Source organism: Apis cerana, linkage group LG10 (genome assembly GCF_029169275.1).
Source record: "Apis cerana isolate GH-2021 linkage group LG10, AcerK_1.0, whole genome shotgun sequence".
Lineage (NCBI taxonomy): Eukaryota > Metazoa > Arthropoda > Insecta > Hymenoptera > Apidae > Apis > Apis cerana.
Genome location: NC_083861.1, coordinates 2385966 through 2405856, shown reverse-complemented (window position 1 = coordinate 2405856; position 19891 = coordinate 2385966). Strand labels below are relative to the sequence as shown.

The 19891-nt window shown below is 39.9% G+C and overlaps 3 protein-coding genes across 16 annotated transcripts in view; 2 read left to right on the top strand and 1 right to left on the bottom strand.

Moving 5' to 3' along the window:
* LOC107993055 (serine-enriched protein) overlaps window positions 1–19891 on the top strand; it is a 134635-nt gene that overhangs the window by 7946 nt on the left and 106798 nt on the right. For 12 of the 13 annotated variants that reach the window (XM_017049247.3, XM_062081089.1, XM_062081091.1 and 9 more), the window contains exons 3-11: window positions 256–376; window positions 496–661; window positions 2355–2548; window positions 2765–2982; window positions 3044–3226; window positions 3304–3382; window positions 3458–3636; window positions 3725–5227; window positions 5778–5860. In XM_017049247.3, coding sequence (XP_016904736.1) covers window positions 256–376; window positions 496–661; window positions 2355–2548; window positions 2765–2982; window positions 3044–3226; window positions 3304–3382; window positions 3458–3636; window positions 3725–3926 — 1342 coding nt within the window. In that variant the 3' untranslated portion in view covers window positions 3927–5227; window positions 5778–5860. The remainder of the gene's footprint in view (window positions 1–255; window positions 377–495; window positions 662–2354; window positions 2549–2764; window positions 2983–3043; window positions 3227–3303; window positions 3383–3457; window positions 3637–3724; window positions 5228–5777; window positions 5861–19891) is intronic. The other variant, XM_017049248.3, reaches the window with a different exon arrangement.
* Window positions 1333–2178, top strand: LOC107993056 (probable small nuclear ribonucleoprotein E). The gene has a single exon (XM_017049250.2). The coding sequence runs from the start codon at window positions 1439–1441 to the stop codon at window positions 1721–1723; it is 285 nt and encodes a 94-aa protein (XP_016904739.1). The 5' UTR covers window positions 1333–1438; the 3' UTR covers window positions 1724–2178.
* LOC107993051 (knirps-related protein-like) lies at window positions 5888–18352 on the bottom strand. Of its 2 annotated transcripts, none has more exons than XM_062081092.1 (3): window positions 17286–18352; window positions 12337–12414; window positions 5888–9412 (listed from the first exon to the last, which is right to left on the bottom strand). In XM_062081092.1, the coding sequence occupies exons 2-3, from the start codon at window positions 12412–12414 to the stop codon at window positions 8243–8245; spliced, it is 1248 nt and encodes a 415-aa protein (XP_061937076.1). In that variant the 5' UTR covers window positions 17286–18352; the 3' UTR covers window positions 5888–8242. The 2 variants fall into 2 exon arrangements, with proteins under 2 accessions (XP_061937076.1, XP_016904733.1); XM_017049244.3 differs by having other exon boundaries at window positions 17540–18351.

Genomic DNA, 19891 nt, shown 5'->3' with positions numbered 1-19891 from the left:
TGCATACGTTGCGAATACTCTCGTGGCTACGGAGCTTCCTGACGAAGTCAATTAAGCCCTTTTGTAACACGAAACACTGCTAGAAGTAGTAGCGAAGGTGACGAAAGGTGAAGTGGTGGGTGTTCGTTAGAAGGGTCACGCACCCATAGTACACCCGTCCGATTCAAAGCAATGCTCTTCTTTCATTGTCTCCCTTTCTCCTCTAACCCATGGTAATTATTGTTTGAAATCGATACGCTGCTTCGATTTCCCTAGGTGCAAGAACTTTACTGCCGCGAAGAGGATCGGGACACCGGGAAATCCAACCCCAATGCGTATGCCGCACGCTCATCCAGAGACTTTTCGACAATTTATCCATTACGTGTACACAGGGAAGGTAAATAATATTTCGAACAGATAAATTTGCGATGATGTGTAAAACAGGGAGGAAAATATTGATAAAAGTTTCATTTTCCTAAACGTACGGCCGGATTTAATTCTGTAACTGTTTCGTAGATCATGCTACAGGATAACGGTATATTCGAAATGCTGGGTCTCGCGCAAGAACTGGGGGTCGAAGAACTATGGAGAAGTTGCGAGGAACATGTCTCCGCCACTCTAAGTCCAGGAAACGCATGTGCCCTTCTGACTGCAGCGTTAGATGCCCAAGAACGAGTTCCTAGTAAGTTATTTATCATATTGTTAAACGTTTCTTTGTATTAAACATTTTTATTTTGGAAGTTATGATGCGTTTTTATTTTGGAAGTTGAATGATGCGTTATAAAAAATAATATTAAATAATATTAATTATTAAAATATATATCATAAAATATATTACTAATTGATAAATGTATAGGTTTCTGTAAATCAAAAATGCAGAATATACAATTGAAATATGAACGAATAATTGAAAATATAAAAAAATATGAATAAATATGAAAATATAAAAAAAATAAAAAATTTTGTATAACATTTTTTTATACAAGATATTTTATTTAAAAAAAAGACAAAGATACTTAAAATTTATGATATTTTACTCATTAGGTAAGAATATTTTGTATAGAAAAGAATTGCAGTTTATGATACTTATCGACTGAGTTATTCGTCGTTTGTAATTCTCATATTTGTCACCGAGGCAGCACTATATAGGATATATATAAAATCAGTAGTACCAACATTTTATTTCTATTAAATTTTACTAAAAATATTAAATGTTATAAATAATAAATTTATAAATATTTTGAATCTCAATTTTCTCTTTAATATAATATTTACTTGAATTCATTCTTAGTTGAAATAATTTTAGACATTTAAAATATTTTAAGAAAGAAAATTATAGGGATAAATCCCGAACGAAACACAGTTGGTACAATTACGACGCCACATTTTTCGGCGTTTGGCTATTACAAAGCACGGGTGTATTAAACGTTGCTTGTTAATTTTTGAAATTATCACAAAAATGTCGTACAAAGGACCTCAAAAAGTTCAAAAAGTGATGGTACAACCCATTAACCTTATATTTCGATACTTGCAAAACCGTTCGCGCGTGCAAGTTTGGTTATTCGAGAACATCAACCTACGAATCGAAGGTCACATCGTTGGATTTGACGAATATATGAATTTAGTACTGGACGATGCGGAAGAATATCATTTGAAGACAAAGAACAGAAAACCACTCGGACGAATCATGTTAAAAGGCGATAATATAACGTTAATACAAAATACGAATCCAGGAGCGAATTAAGTTATTCATAACCTTGGAGAATGAACAAAAAAGCATTGTTTTAAACTTTGTGCTATTGAGAATGTAAACTACATGTTAAAAGTGACTTAAAAACATTTAATAAGGACAAAGTTAATATCTTTCAAGTTCATCATATTTGTGATACATAATTCAATGTAATTAGAAAGAACAATGGTAAATTAACATGTACAAATTATAATTTTTTTTTTTATTGAGAAACGTATTTGTTATTATAATCTTATAATATTAATTTCCATGGAATTTAGAACATGTTTCAATCTTTTAATCTTCAATTATTTTTATTAAATGAAAAACTGTGTAATGTATATCCCATATATTTAAAATTGTACCCAATTTAGTATTCAAACAAATTCCAGGTGTAAATATTGTGATTGAGCAATTGCTGTAATAGATAATGATCTAGATAGACATTTAATAAATATTTTTGAATCAAATTTAATGTTTTATTTATATTTATAAAGTCCTGATGTAAATAAATATATGAAATTAATATATAATGTTTTAAATATTATAAAAGTTAAGTATATTATTATTTAGGCCATTATATTTTAAAATTTAATATCGATTAATATTAAATGTGTTATTAATGAAATATATTTTATTATCACAGGTGGCAAAGGAGCTTGTTCTTCCTTCATTGAAAGATGTTTCGCTTTTATTGGAGAAAATGCTGTAGATACAGTTAAAACGACAGCATTTTGTAATCTTCCAAAGGATGCCTTGGTGAAGCTTATATCTTCGGATTACTTAGGATTGGAGGAAGAAGATGTTTGGAGAGCAGTACTAAACTGGGCAAAATATCAGGTTCTTTTTCTTTAAAAATTCTATTCCGTTTCCGAGTACTTTGAATCCGTTGAAAATTCCAAGAAGACTTAACGCTCTGATCATGCGTATGTCGTGCAAGGTCTTAGACCTTATGTCGCATACGATTATTACCGGGTCCTTGGGTCCTTAGGTTCTTGGATCGGAATTTAGAATTACGAGTTAAGGAACGCTTAACCGTACGGACCACGCTCCTAGGCAGGGGTGACGCAGCCTACTCAACACTGGACAGAGGAGGAGCGCGTGAGGGTTTGCCAACATTTATCCGGAGTGATAAATCATGTTCGCCTTCTACTAATCGACAGCCAGGTCTTTGCGGAGGAAGTAGAACCAACCGGAGCAGTGCCTATAGAACTTTCCTTGGAGAGGTACGAATTTTTCAATCCAGATCGATCAAGTGGCTCAAAACCCATAAGGTATGGTTTGCCCGGAAGCTTTTTATTCTCGGAGGCTTTCGATTTTTACGTTTTGTCTTAGGTATAGGTATGCAGCGCTACCAAACAAATATGCAGAAATTTGTGCAGATAAGCGGTTACAGCCAAGAGTTAGCCCATTTCTGTTTCCGGGATCACAAATTTTATCGCGAGATAAGATGGGTTTTCAACGTCTTCTCAATCAGTGGTATGGATCTCCAAAACAAAGCTGGCGTCTAGTATATCGGTATGTTTAATAAAGATTAACAGGATGTAATATTAAGCATATTGTAATAATAAATATGCCAATTATAAATATTTCAGTGCTTCTAATCATGATTATTCTGCATCATCGTTTCATCGACATTGTGATGGAGTTTGTCCGACATATGTAATTGCATTGGTAAGAAATTTATGCTTTTTAATATAAATAAAATAAAGTTTATGTTAAGTAAAGTTATGTAACGTATTTATATAGGGAACTCGAGGAGAAATTTGTGGAGGCTTCAGTGATGCGCCATGGGGTAAAACAAATGCCAAGGGTCACTATATTTTTTCAGAAAAAGCTTTCTTATTCACTTTAACAAATAATCAAGATGTACCTCCAACGAAATATGATATTGTTAAAAAGCCTTTTGCGCTTTGTTATCATCCAGAGTAAATATTTATTATTTCATTTGCCTATATGAAACGAATTCTAATAATTAAGTCTATTAATATCTAATTATGTCTATTAATATTACAGTATCGGACCAATTTTTGGAGCAGGCGCTGATTTACTAATTTCTAGTAATTGTAACGTAAATAAGGAGAGCTACAGTAATCTTCCTCACAGCTACGATGGCGAACATGCCTCTAATACTGTACTTATGGGAGACTATCATTTTTTTGTAGTAGATTATGAAGTTTTTACTCCCAGTCATTCAGTTTCCAAGTCTACTCATTAACAGTATATAAATATTTTCATAAGCTTGTACATACATTATTGCATTTTTTAAAAATAATAAGCTTCACATTATATCACGAATATAATATAAAAATAGAAATTATTAAAAAAAAAACGAAAATATAAAAGTATAAGTGTTTAGATTTTATATATATATATAAAAAAAAGAGTAATTTTGAGCAATATGTACAGGGTATAAGTTTATAGAAAATGTAATTTTTTATGCTATTCAAAATAAATAATATTGCTTTTTCTGATGTTAATAAGTAGTCAATGAGAAGTCGACCAATATTGGCTTGCAATTAAAGGCTTTGGCTCTCGATAGAATTAAAGTATGCCAAACGATAGTTCGTGATCTGCATAATGAGTATTTGATATGCTACGATGCATAGACCGATTCTCAAGGAACTTGTTAAACCACACGTTAAATTGCCATGTGAACAAATGACTTCGAAATCTAATCTGTATTACAGTAGCGCGTTCGAAAGTAAACGTGAAATGTGAAAATCCACGGAAAAATGCGAACTACTGAGTATGCATTAGACTATCAAAGGCACCGATGACACGGATGTATGCTCGATAAGTAAAATCGTACTGATTCTACTTAGCCTTGGTTAAAATTTAAATTTCGTTTTACCACAAAGCTATGTGACAATTCAAATCACGTATCTCAATTAACAACGCAAAATAAGAAATTTTATTCACGACATTATTTGATACTTTCTCTTTAAATAATTAATTAGAATAGTCACTTATTTCTCTTCATTTTTTGTAATGATACGATGAAAAACTTGATCACTATTTTAATATTTTGGAATTTCATTTTTGGAATATTTGACAAAAAATATAATTGTTTTATGAAACTATATTTTATTCACATTTTTTGTAATAAGATGAACTATGAACACATATTATTTAAAATGAAAAAATTCGAATTATTCAGACATGACGCGACGATTTCAAAATTCGAACCGGATACTGTCAATTTACATTTTAATTTAAGTATATTTATCGATAACGATGAATATATTTTTAGAAAACCGAATAATTTACATTATAATAAAAAATATTATTTTACATAATCATTTTAATTAAGAAAATTATTCTAATTGCAAATTGATACATTTTTTTGTGTACATGTGATTAACGTTGTATAGTGTCCATTTCGAATGTTTCATTTTTCATTTCCGTTCCATGTTCCGTCTTTTCCGGTGTGTTTAGACAAGTGGTGTGGCGCGAAACGTCAGTGCAACTTAGTGTGATTATTTGCCGGTTTATTTGTGAATATACGTCGATTTACAGGTGAGTTATGTAATAAAGTAAGAATATTGACTTTACTGTACCTAGTTCACGTAATATTTGCGGTTCTTACAAAGATATTGCGAAAATTATGGTCGGTTGGCGCGCATGCGATTTTTCTCCCGCGTACTGTACAAGTGCCCGTTCCATTTAGTATGTAGAACAGACAAAATCATGAAAATATATATTCTATCAAATATAACTGCTATTTGAATACAAATTTTTAATGTTCTTTGCGAATACATGGTCTATTGCATATGTATATTCATTTTCGAACGACCAGAATTTATGTCAAGAAATATTGAATATTCATGTTGAAATGTTGCATGTTAGCACGGCCATGTTTTCTGTTATTTGAATATACTACATACATATTTTTGCATTTTCTCAATTTTATATAAATTCTCTTCCTGTTCGTTCATTCGTATATTTAACATGAATCATTATTATTTTAAGGTAGAATATTTTGAAAAATCGTTAAAATATAAAAATTCTGTTGATTATATATTTTCATAAATTTTTTATCAAAAATAATAAATTTTTTATTCTTTAGGAATCATCTATAATTTATATAATCCACTGGAATCCACATAATCATATGATATACAGATGTCATCAAAGATGTAATCTAATAATGTGAGTAAATTGAAAATAACATTCAACTAATTTCAAATTAATCATATATTTTTAACAATTTATAATTTTTTTGCTAATATGTTTGTAATTTTTTTGTACCAAAATTCTGTACAATAATTCATTCTAATTTTACATTTTAACTAATTGAAGTGGCAGTGAGTGGTATTTCTAACAAATTGCTAATTCTACTAGTTAATGGTTATTGCGTTAAAAATTTTCACAAAATCGCTTTAAAAAGTGTTTGTCAATCAACAAAGTAAATTAAGTAAGTAAATGTTGCTAATATTTTCTGATTAAAATTTTACACTGCAATCTCCACTGTGTCTTTTAAAAGTAATTTATATTTACAAATATAAGGGCCCTGGGATTTATAGACTTGTACTTTACTTGTGAAATATAGCATAGGTTTATAATCAATAGGCATTAGTTTAAAGCAGAGTTTTAGTATATGTTTGAAATGCATGAAAAATATCATATTGATATCATATCTGTATTTCATTGATAAATTCATGAATTCATTCTTAAGAAAAAGTGATTTACATAATTGTTTAAATTCGTTAAATACATTGCTCAAATTAATTAGGGGATTACTTAAAGATATATCTGGTAACCAATTTTGTAATTTACAACATATGCATAATATTTTTTAATCCTAATATTTGATCACATTTTCTAATTATTTCGAGCATTGTAATTTATTAGTTTATTATCTATCAGCTATATACAAGTAAGTACTGGCCCGGGTCCCATTCACGCAAATCTTGCCTAGCTACTATTTACATTTTCGTCCCCGTCTTATTTGTTATACTTGGGTAAATGGAATTACAGCGTGCCCGTGTACGAACATAGATATCAATTAAATAAAATTCATTTACGATTGCACGTATTTGATATCGATAATATAATCAACAATTTCATTAAACAAAGTACTGGCCATTTATTGACTACTTTCATAACGAAAAGTATGGAGATATCATTAATACTTTTCGTTTTCGCACTGTAAAAATTTATTATCACGATTAATAGAAACGCGAAAAAAATACCTTCGTTCCCGCTCGATATTTACACATCATACCTTATATAAACGATTATAAGGTGGAAGAACGGTTGAAGACGATTAAATACATAGTATTCTTTATTGTCTCGAAATCGTCATATCTCGTTTGCATCCGGAAATTTCCCGGATCTCTCAAGGATCGATCAAACACGATCGATCGAATCTCGCGGAATTAAAAAGCATCTTTTTCAAGCGACTCGGATCGCGCATGACTTAATATCTTAACAAAAGCAAATCTGTGTTCGAGGAATTGGCCAACGAAGATTGGAAAAGTATCGTCCATGCAATTTCAACGAGAAGAAGATTCTTGGAAAGGAAAAGAAGCGCGAGAATTTATTTTATCGAAATTCTGTCCCTCTCAAAGCTACATTCGTTGGATTCGTCATGGACATCCGGCGAAAACACGGTTCTTCCGCGATCGACGATCTTCGTATCATTATCGAAAATTCCTCAACCGCAAGGATGTAATAAATAGACGTGGGACAAAAGCAGAGAGAAGAAGTGGCAAAGCGGCAGCGACGGAGGCGTTTACATTGGCAGGCGTCGAACGCTTGTAAGATAAAGCGGTTGGCAACGGTTCTACACGTGTACACCGGTTTGTAACGCACGTTCCGAACACGTGCACCCTGCAGTTTGACGTGTTTATCAACCGATGCACCACGGTTGCACCGTGGTCGCTCTCCCGCTTCTGCAAACGCGTGAGACGCCGGTTGTCTGGCCTCCCTTTATCTCTCTCCTCACCGCACCATCTCACCCTATCTCCGTCTCGTTCCGTCTTACGTGATTACCGCTCGAGCGCGCGCGCTCGTTAATTAAAGCGGAGGACTCTCGTTAAAGTCGATTGGCTTTTGCGCAACAAGCCATCGATCGGCGACTCGCGATCCTCGCCGTGATTACCCGGAATTGAGACGTTAATCCTTCATTCTTCCAACTGGCACGGATATTTATGCCGGGAATCGCGAGGCTGGCGCGAATCGCGTTTAACTATTCGGCGCGAACGATTTGTCTCCGCGAGCTCGATCAAAAGCTATCCGCCAATGATCTGACTGGGAACGCAATTAAAGATAACGCACGATTCTGGGAATCTTGCTCGACTATTCGAACACCCGCTGAGTCTTCCTGATTGACATGATCCGGGAGGGGGGAGAGAAAGGGGAATGTAATTGATTACGATATCACGGGTCCCTTTCTCACGAGCCGTATCTGGCAATCCGGCATATCGATCAACTACTTTTCCTCGCGCTCGAAATCCATTTATTCCGTTTGTTTTCTCAGCGGACAAACGATGTTTCGATCAACGAGAGTGTAAGTAAATCTTGCCTTCTCTAGGATCTCGTTGTCAGATCTATAGGCACCGACTTCCTTTTCAGAGGAGGACTGTCCCGATCGCTCACGTTCTCCATGTCGATTTCGTCCTCTTCCGTTTCCTCGGTCACGGAAGTGGGGGCCGACTTTATGGACAGATCTATGGGATTGTCTTGCGGAGGTGGACAATCCGTTTCCAATCCCGGGCTACATATTGGCGAATCGTTTTCGGAGTGTTCCTTCGTAGACGCCGCTGTGGAACCTTCCTGCGTTCTCTGACTTTTTAACACCGCGTCCAAATAGAATCGTTTGGTGTACGTTTCTCCGATCTCTTCATTCGAACTCTGCCTCGTTTGCACGTTATTGTTATGCGCATATCTATCGTTATTGTTATTGTTGTTGTTGTTATTTCCACACGAGTCTTTGCTATCGATACTTATCGTCGTGGTAGTGGTGGTGGTTGCGGTACTGATCGTACTGCTCGTGTCCTCGATCACGGGCGAGTGTCGAAGTAGATTGGAAGAATGGTTGGGCACCAAGGGATGGGAGGCTCCGTGGGACGTGGCGTATAAATGATAGGGAGAGAACATGGTGAGGCTTGGCGGTGGTAAGAAGGCGGGTGGAATCAAGGACATCCCACCGAGGTGAAAACCGAGGGGTAAACTCATCATTTCTTTGCTGAGCGCGGAAAGATCAGCGACCGAGGGTTGCAACTGCGAATGTAGGGGTCTGAAGCCTGGATGGCCCGAGAAGGCTGCTCTTCTTTCGGATATTTCCACAGAACTGTCGCTGTTGTGCGATTCGGGGGAGCTGATGCTAGGGGAAGTCGAGTTCTTGTAGTCGTCCAGACCTAGCATCAGCACGTCATCCTTTCGCTGACCTGGGTGTAGTCCGATAGGCGGGCTCATTGGTTTTCGTTGTGGCGTAAGTGGTTGGTTGGACAGGGTCTGTTGATAGTGTTGTTGCTGTTGCTGTTGTTGCTGCTGTTGTTCCTGCAGCAGGCAGTGAATTTTGAACCAGTTGGACCTACGTCCGTATCGCGAGCCCGATTTCGACATGCCGACGAGTAGGCATTTCCTTAGACGACAGGCCTTGCAAGCTGTTCGATTCTTTTTATTGATGACGCACTCCCCGCCATTCTTACATTCGGAGATACTGCTCAGATTATTGTAGGATCTGCCGAAAAAGGACTGAAACATAGAAGGAATACGTTTCGTTATTAATGCGATGATAAATCAACGGTATGATAATTTTTTTTATTCGCGTTAATTACGTCGACATAAAGGAATCAAGCTTCAGCTGAGGATTACAAAGGGGAACGAAATCTAGAATGCTCTTTAAATGCAAATTCAGAGGTCAAAGATTGGTTGTGAGATCTATCGCTAGTGCAACGTGCATTGTGCGGCTCATAATGAGTACGGCAAAGTTGTTAGACGGTTGTAATAGTGCGTTCTCGTTGTCTCATTCATGTTGTGCAGCGGGAAGTGAGTCGGTGTGGGCGCGTGCGGCCTACTGTGCTCGCGCTAATTGCCCAAATGGTGCAATTTCACGATTCCGACACTGTTGCCTTTCCGTGTCGGCCCCCTTTTTCTTTCTTTTCTGATTCTCCAACGCGCTCGAAAAACATACTCTCGTGTTCCAATCCATTACATTCCAATGTATTTCGAATGAAAAATATCTGAAAGACCTATGGTAAAGTATGTCTTGCGAAACCCGCGCGATTTAAGACCTCGTTCCTAGATATCGAATCAAACGTACGAACGTACACATTTAAAAAGCGGCACTTGGTTTATACGCGCCCTGAAACACCTACGATTTCCTGCGTAACCCGATAAGAAATTTCGTCCTTCGAAGTTAATGATCAGTCTTTAAAGAGACACACAGGCAACGCGTACGCGATGTGCACTTTCGCTTTTTCTGCCCGTACGCACGCTATATTATTAATCGTTTCTGGTTCGTTTGTCCTGAAAACGAGCTCTTCCTGCGGCCCAGTGGTCCCGATGCGCGCCTCGCCGAGACCCACGGCCCCTATTCCACTTGCCTTTATTTATCGGATCGACTTTAGGATCGTAGGATTAGGAATTTTATCGCGGTATATAAATTAATAGGGAATTCGTGACAGATTCGAAGGATAATATAACGACAAGTGTTTGAAATATGTAATCATTTTTCATCTTCATTTTTCACTGGCTTTGATCGTTTCTTTTAATTCGTTTTTCAAATTGTGTATTTTAGATGGTGGACTCGTTTCTTTGACATTCGGTCACTCCACGTCCCGGATTGTAATATCGTCGGTGTTGTCCTCCGGTTAATTCTAAGGTTCGTCCGTGGCAAGGAAACAAGGGGACCCAATCCACGGGAGAATACGCGACGTTTCAGAAGAGAGATGACACAATCGAGAAAATGCTACCGTTATTACGCCCCCCTCTCGCGCCTCGCGTTATGCAAACGGACACCACATCAAAGTCGCCGCAAAGCGTCTTTTCATCGTCAAAACCTTGCACAGTTGTCGGATCGTGCTACCTACGGTTTCCTTTCGAAAACCGCCCGATAAATAGACCGGCTAATTACGCCACACAGCTGAACTTTCGTGGCCTAACGAAACGTAGATATCTCTGACTCACGCTCCGGAAAAAAGAAGAGAAGAAGAGGAAGAAGAAGTGGAAAAAAAGGTAGAGGAGCGAGGCGGCAGAGGCTGAAATTCGTTCTCAATAGTTTCGACGATAATGAACCATTGTGCCGGTTTTCACCCGTTTTCTGTTCCCTTTTTTCCTCTTTTTCTTTTTCATTAGCGCGACACGATATAACCGCGAATCGCTCGTTAGTCGACTATGTCGATCGATCTCATTGTGGAACGCCAAGGACCGTGGCAAGTCGCGCGCGCTCTTCGAGTTTTCACCGTGGACGAGATATATCTCGATCGTGAGACAGATCTGTGCCACAGCTAGACATTGTTTCTGGTTTGAGCACGTGCACGCGCGTTTCGTCAATTCGTTTGGATCACGGAGCGGGTTCGAGGCGGTGCTTCCGGCGCTTCGCACTTGTCTGCCACAATTGTTTCCGCCCTAGTTCACGATTACGTCATCTCGACATTGTTTCGTTTCGTTATTTTCGTTTTCAGGCCCATCGTAGCATGTCAGCCCTCCCCTCTCCGCTCCTTCACTATTCTCCTGGCAACGTTTGCTTTTACGCTCGACTCGCGGCGGTTATTCAGTTTTCTTTCAAGGATATTCAACGTATCCGTTTTTCGATTTTTCCATTTTTTCGTTCGTTCAACGGGGAACGAAGTAGACTTCGATGAAAGTTGTCCGATCAATTGAACCGATTGAATCGATCGAAAGTCACTTTATGAAAACGAATACGCTTTATTTTTCCAATCATTTTTTTAAATTAAATTAATTTCAAACATCCTATTTGAAAATTGTACAGAGATACACTCCGAAATTCGCATCTTTTCCTGTTACTATTGCAATACACAATAATTAAAAAATATTAATGATTCGTTCGAATTGTAATTTTATTATATTTATTCTAGGAAATATTCGTGAATGTCCAAGTTACCGTGTACACCATTTTAAACAGGAGAAATCAGTTCGATCGCTCTTCCTCCCTTTGAGCGTTAGAAATTCGGCTCTCCTTTTACACAGGCGACCGTTCATCGGTTCGCCAAACATGGTCGCTGTTACTTTCGGGGGGCCCCCGTTGACACGCATGCCTAGTCAAACGTTTAACCTCGGCCACGAGGCGGCTCGTGAAAGCGATCACCGTTTCTCAGCTTTGCGAAACTGCGGAAAAGATCGCCGTGAACAGAACGTGCAGAAAAAGAAGGAGGGGGAGAGAGAGAGAGAGAGAGAGAATATCAGTTGGAAAATTTTTAACGTTCCATTCGTTTTTCTTTCGCCATCTCTCTCACGCAGAATTTCCTCCATTTCGAGGAGAAACCCATCGAAACTAAAACTTGGACCGAATTACCAGTCGATGTTTGACCTTTCAATTATCCCGGTGTCGACACGAAATATCACTCCAACCGTTCCAACTTCGATCGCTATCTCGACCGTTCAAATTTCCAAGAAACCCGTATCGTATCGTCGAATGATCCATAGAAGAGACTCACCTTGCAGCCCTCGCAGGTGAACGCGCCAAAGTGGAAGCCTGCCGCGGGTTCGCCGCACACCTTGCACTGTTGATTCATCTGCAACACAAAAGATAATGTTCTTTCCTGAATCCGTCCCGTTAAATTCGAATAAAGAAAAAAAGAGCGAAAAAAAATTCGAAATCGAAATGGAAGGATTGGCAATTCTTCGGACGATTACTGGCTTCCGTTACGGTAAATGACGAAACGACGAGGGGAAAACAAAATCGATGTCCCCGCTCGCGTAACTCGCTCCCGTACATATTTCAAACGTTCGACAAAATCACAATGCGAGTCTTATCGTGCGCCCACAACCGATCGCACAACGATTGGGAAAGAGAAGAAGCTCGTTGCGTAATTCGATGGTTTTAGCGCGAATCGCTGGATCGTGGCAAAGCGGTGCGTGTTACGTTCAACGAGCGGAAAACCCTTGTGCACTTGCTTTTTTTCCCCCCCCTCCTTCCCTCCCCTCTCTGTCGTTCTTTATTATCATTTGCGATCCCCCCTCCTCCCTCCCTCTCTCCGTCTAACCCAGCCAATTCCTTTCGCCTTCTTTGGCCGCTCGTCCAGAAAACAGAATGAGGCCCCGCCGCGGTCTCGTTTTCACACCTCGTCGCTTTTATTCCCCTATCTTTTTCTAGCTCGTAAATCGTCAAGGCATTTGCATAACACTTTAGGCGACGCTTTATTTTTTAACGATTTTCGTGCACATCGCACAAGACGCACAACCTCGTCGTTTTCGTGCGCTCTTTTTCTCTCTCTCTCCTCTTCTTTTCGTTTCTTTTTTTCTCTTTTTTAAGAGCGTGTGTGCATAGAGCGAATTACGAGGAGGGAGTCGAAGAGGGAATATAGGACAATAGTAGTGACCCACATACGTAGCCCGAAGGTTCTTCGCGGCATGTCTCCTGCGGCGACTTTCATACATGACAGACTGTCGCTAAATGGGAAAGTAAATCTCAGCTAATGGAAGAGACATCGATTGTTTGATCAACGGAGTCTCTCTTTCCTGACCTACACCCCACAGTCGTTGACACTTCTCATTCGCGGACGCTCGACGCCTCGACGTGCCTACGCATACTTTTAATTCCGCGTTCGATTCTTTTCTCGTTCAGCCTAAGAGCCCGGGATTCCTCTCCTCGTCCTTTCCTTCCCGGAGGAGGCACGAAGACTTTCGACGCGCTCGTTCCACCGCCGTCACGAAATTTATATACGCTCGTTATCGGCCGATGAACAATCCGTGGACGCAAATGGTCTCCGATCGTTTTCTAGTTGGATCTTTTCGCCTGGACTCGCGGTAACGGTGTTGCTACAGAACATTTTCGAATCGCGAGGAAAAAGTGGCCTGTCCACGTGAGGCAATCGTCGCGGTTTGCCTGGTGGACCCCGACAATTGCACTCGACTGTTGCACCCGCGAGATCGATCAACCACTGCGAAACTGGACACGGAGAAAGATGTTATTCGAGTCGAAAAAGATCGTGCTCCGGCGATTTTTTGAAATTGTCAAAATTGTAACAGGAAAACGAGGCATTGATTCCTTGCGCGAAAAAAGAAAAATTATAAATATTTATAAATAGGATAGAACGAACGGTAAGACAATTAAAATATCAAGAGTCAACTCACGAATGACGTTCTCGTTATATTTTATCATAAATTTGTTTAATTAATAAGAGAGATGGAGATTCTTTTCGACTTTTTTGGTTATTCTTGTTCGAAGGAATAAAATTTTGGAGCAACGGATGATCGGTTAATCGAGTTTAAACGATAAGATATTATCGGTAAATGCAGCAGCCCTCCAGGCTTGGTTGATATTTATATGAAAAGGGTATCTCTCTTCCATCTTATTGGGCTCGGCAGAATGATTGTTTTGTGCCACTAATTAATAAATGATTGTCTCGATTCTCGAGTCGAGTAACACTTGACGATGCGCCCGAGCTCTCGCAACCTGCACTGATTGCAGGTGTGCATCCGGTGAGCTATTCAGAGGGTGCCTGCATACTCGAACGTTTCACGTTTCGATGCGAGGTTGCAACGTTTAAGCCATATTGTTACCAAGTTGTGTCGCAACGGATACGGCCTGCGCGGTGATACGGCCGTTCTTGCGAGTTTAACGGAATAATACACGACTCGAAAAGAAATGATAGATGATTTAATGTTCCAACAAATGACTTTTAATTATGACCTATCCGCTGCTACAATAAAATTGTTGATTAATTAAACCCGGCGATGCTATTGCTATTCGCGCCGATAGATCCTGTTCAGAAATTACTTAACGAAATTGCTTGTATACCCTGTTGTGCATCTGACGAATGCTCGAACGATAATTATTTCAAATAAGATACGCGAGATTCGCTGGAAGATTGATAATACGGAGAAAAGCGAATCCTCCATTAATCGAGGGGGGGAAGAAACGAATCGCAAAGGGAGAGAAAGTTCTGAAACCTCTTGTTCGAAAGTTATTACGAGTACGCAACGAGTTCATCAAGGAACTCGACCACGATCCCATCCCGAATGTTTTCGTGTTCGATCATCCCGAATAAAAGAAACTATTGGAAACGCGCTCGTCGCCAAGATGACGGGGGAGGAAGGAGGAGGTGGGGAGGGGGATCGTCACGAGATCCGTTGGGGCGAGCGATCGAAGCCGTGAGAATCGTAACGAAGGCTGGCGCGGCTCGTAACTTCAGCGCGATCGGCTCTCCCGCCAATGTAGTGGCGGCGATGATCGCTCGATTCCACGGAAAGACACGGTCTCGAACGAGAAGGAGTGCAACCGTGTTGGCACGCCGTTCAAATCGATTCAAAGGGATCAATCCAAGTTCCTACCGCTGCCTCGCTCTCGGTGATTGTCCTCCTTTCTAGAGCTGACCTTCTCGATAAAAACCACCTACCACGCTCTGCTCTTCCGCTTTGCGCTTACTCTTATGCCGCAGACGTACACGCGTACACGTACACAATGGAGCGAGGATTTTGCTAAAAGCGACCAGTCACCATCTACGCCGCTTCGCGCATTAATTAAACGACGACACCGTAACCGTCCAATCGGTCTTGTGGTTTCTTAGGAATCGGTGGATTTTTTCTTCATTTACATGCGCGTGAAAGTCGTCGCACGGTTGTTTTAGCGGAACTATTTTAAATGACCGACGCCTCGTTACTTTCGTCGCGGCACGTCGTCTGAGCAACACGGACGTAGAATTTTCCTTTTTCCCACGACGCATGCCTCGGCAAATGGAGTTTAGTTCCGTTTTCGAGACCACGATTCTGCACTATATTACGCTTTACGACCGAATGACCCAACAACCACCCCAATACCTCAGTGTCTTTCCCTTAAACTTGCGTCCCTTATGTTCGTTTTTAAGCCTCACCTTTGGGCTTGTAAAAAAAAAAAGAAAAAAAAAAGAAGAGGAAAGGTTCCTTGAAACTGTTATTTACGTTTTTATTGGTGAAAAACGGTTCATCCTCTATTTCCTTAAAGCACTAAAGCTAGCTGGAGTTTACCGAACGGATCGGTGAGGGTAGGTCAGGTCACTTTTTTACTGCTTTTGCCGCTGCAATTATCGGAGGACTATTAATAAAATAAAAAGTAATAAAATAAAAAGCGACGGTCATTGTCACTCGCATTTTTTGCCCACGTTTTTTCCTCCTCGAGTACCTATGAATATACCGATGAATATATTCTCCGAACGAGAAAAATAAGTTAAATTTCGTCGAAGCGATTGAATGAACGAGAGGAAAAATATTCGACTCGTTGGAGCGAGGTTTAATTTTCGAAAAGCGAAAGGAAAGTATTTTGGATGAGAGCGCCATATTATTTCGTCTTCTCATCTTCGAAAAGCGGCGCGATCCAGTTTGCAGAGAGCGACTTCCGGTCTTTCGAAACGAAACGGCGTTCCGCAACGCGTGCTCCGGCGATCGGCCTTCGCGCGATCCAACATGGACCGTTTGTTTCCGATGCTATTATTCCATCGCTCTTCGATACTCGGTTTATTCAGATTTCTATCAAACTATCGCGCAATGCACCGTGCATCGTTCTATTGTATCGCTGTCAAATATGCTCGTGGCAGAAACGCGACGCAACGCGCGTAACACAGTTCCCCGTGTACGTATCAGCTCTGAATCTCTCCATCGCGATTTCGTCCTGCCGTAATGCGAGGCTCGTTATGAAATATTTCCAAATGACACATGTCACAATTTCGTTTCACTCTAATTTCAACTTTAACGATGCACACACAACAAGGGAGATATTCGATCGTTAAAATATAAAGCGATATGATCTTCTTGCGCAGCGTCTAATGAATCGAATAATTAGCCTAATCACAATGCCTGAAGGCGTTCAACGTGGAGTCGGCCTTATCATATCACTGGATATCCTTGTATTGACTAACTATGGAGGAATGTAAAAAGTAACTGCAAAAATATGTGAAATCAATATATTTTGGATACGAAATTTTGTCGAGATTAATTAATGAAACGCTTCTAAACGAACGACGTGGAAAATGAGAAGAAGGATGCAGGGAAAACTCGATATCCGTCCGTTTTTATTGATTTTCGCGTGATCTAATTGAAAGAAATGTTTCGATGTGTCATGAAATTAGTGAAAAAAAGTTGCAAGATACAACGATTTTTAAATATCCAGAGAAATAACTCGAAACTTCGAATTTGTTTTCATACAAGAACTAGGAAGAAAATGCAGCTTATCGAAATTCTTTTCTTTAAACAGATAACTGCATCGTTAAAGTATCGTTCCTTAAAAGTTGTAATAATTTACATCGATTTGCCAGGAATGAGTTTTTCAATGGACACCGCATTCCTCCATAGTTGGACAGCGTGGAACGGGTTAGGTATCGTCGAAATCGTGCGATTTTTTTCTCGTGTCGCGATCAAAGACAAAGAAAATGAACCGACAACAAACACGCGCTCGAATTACGAAACGCACCTCCGTCCTTCGGTTCTTCTGCTCGACTCGTAGGCGTACCGATTCGTTTCTAAACGTGATTCCGCGAAACAACGTGGTGGAGGAAGATACGAGAGACGAAAATGCCCGATCCTACGTTGTTATTAACCGTTCAGCGACAGCGTTGATGCCATTCGAATTAAACCGCGATGAAGAAACTCGTAATTGCCAGTTGTCAGATTCGTTTGTTCCAAGTTTTAACCGATCTTTCGGGTCGACGTGACATGATCACATACCTTGGACGAGATTAACACTGCGCGAGATTCGTCAAAACGGACGATCCTCAAATAAGATACAGCATCCGACACTTTGTCATCACAACATATTAGGAACAGTTACGAACAGAATCACCAACGATCACTGATCGAACGGAGTCACTTGAAGCGTCGGATGAAGCACAAGTTCCATGGAAATTTTCCAAAGAGTTCACTCTGTGTCTGGTGAACAGCACCAACAAGAACAAATAAAAAAAAAAAAAGAAAAAAAACAAATGTCACCGTACGACAATTTTTCAATCTTGATCACACAAATTCAAATAAACGGGATCACAATTGAGAACAATTCGTTACACGTTAACGATCGACTATTCCACGAGTACTCTGTCCAAAAACGTCACTCGGATCCTTCATAAAGGACTGATTCTCCGAAAGCCGAGCCCACTATTCCCGATGTATCGTACAAACCCCCTTTGTTCCCGATTCACCATCGTAGGACCATCGTCGTCGAGGTATCACCATTGGGTCCAACCGGATAACGGAAGAGGTGGCAAGAAGAGAAGAAGAAGAAGAAGAAGAAGAAGAAGATTCTTGACGCGACGATGACCGTTAGGTGAATGACTTTGGAAGGCGAGGGTGTCCACGTCGATTCTTGAATCAGCCCCCACCTCCAATTATTTTCTGCGGTCCCACTTCGTTCGCTCGATCGGTCGGCCGCTCCGTTCGTTCGTTCGCTCGCTGGCTAGGCTCGTGCGCTCTCGTAAGTATACATCGAATGGGCCTTATGGGCACACTGTGCGTCGGATCAGCGGAGAAGCGTGCAGGGTCCATCCGCGGCACAGGTGGGCCGCGGGTCCTCTCGTACCTTTGGTGGGGGGTCCTGCTGGACGATCGGAGGGATCCACTCGGTCCACGGGGAGGGGGTACAAGGGAGGGGCTTCACCGCTCTATCCCTCTCCTCGCCTCTCTTTCTCCTCCTTTGCACGGACCTCCTACCCTCTCGAAGAGCCGCTGGACCTGCGACGTATACACGGCTTTGCACACCGGAGCTGACGGTATTGATAACGATCCGAAAAGGTTCCCAACGCCTTTTCCTTCCCTTAAATCAAACCCTTTCGGTCGATCGCGGTGAAGTAGTCTCAACTTCGGTTTCGTTCGATTCCATTCATCGATTGATTGAATTTTTGCGATCCACTCTGGGTATAATTAATTCCTGGGTCTAATAAGTCGCAATTTCCCACGCGATTTTCTTTTCGAGATTCTTATCTTGAAACCTTGGTGCAAACGGGTATAATGAAATAGAGTAAAATTTCTTTTGTCCGAAAGTATTTTTATTTGAAGTTTGTTTAAATAACTTTTCGTCAACGAGTCGAGCTTTTATCATTTATATGATTTGCTTTTAATTGAATGTATAATTGTAGTTCGCTTGTATGATAATAGGGGTCATAAATGTTAATGACATTATTATTGAATATTTATTATTATTATTTTATTTTTAATATTAATTACATTTAATTTCATGCTTCGATATATTTCCATTTTTCTTTTTTTTTAAACATCGAGGAAGATTTTAATAATCGATTATGCAAGAATCGTGTCGAGATTGAATCAAAATCACGTTCGATGTTTTTTTTTTGTTCGTTGGCAAACCATTTTTATTTTTCGAGATTGGTGGGAAAGAAAAGAAAAAAAAAAAAGAAAGAGAGACAACGTGGAAAGAAATACAAGGTATAACGGAAACACTGTCATAAACTATCTTCGAATGTAACATTTTAGAGGAGAGGAAAAGAAACGAGCTTAATTGCGGATTAACCTTGCATCTTTATATTGCCCATACTAAAGTTCCTTTCTTTTTTTTTTGTCTTTCTTCTTCTTCTTCTTCTCCTTCCTTTTTTAACACGCTCGAGATACCGAGGGATACCGATTCGCAATTACTCATAGCGTTGCTCGTCGCTAAAATTAGTTTAAAAGAAATACCCTGTACTTGTGCCGAGTAACACGATTCTCTTTGCACGTGTCCTTGAAGATACAACCACGGCTGCTCGTAGATCATAGAGATCTTAATGATCGATAACACCTTTGGGGTTTCTGTGTTAGTGATATATGAAAGATGCTTCGGTATCCGCGCATTCCTCGTCGCCTTTCATTTCTTCCATTTTAATTTCACGAAATGCCGCTCGATTGCGTAACAATCCCGGGACAAAAGAAAACAAAACACGTTTCGAAAATTTAGCTAGTTTTCACCGGAATTCTCGTAGGTCAGTGTCAGTGGTGATTAATTTTCGTGGTGATTATCTTTTACGTTGCACATCCTAGGCGAGCAACGTAGTTAACTAATTACGTCTTATCAAGATGATAATTAGAACGATCCCC

Coding starts and splice junctions, on each gene's coding strand:
- LOC107993056 (XM_017049250.2), top strand. CDS start 1,439: ATGTCGTACAAAGGACCTCAAAAAGTTCAAAAAGTGATGGTACAACCC.
- LOC107993051 (XM_062081092.1), bottom strand. CDS start 12,414: ATGAATCAACAGTGCAAGGTGTGCGGCGAACCCGCGGCAGGCTTCCAC. Junction 9,413..12,336: donor TCACCTGCGAGGGCTGCAAG/GTGAGTCTCTTC, acceptor TCTATGTTTCAG/TCCTTTTTCGGCAGATCCTA.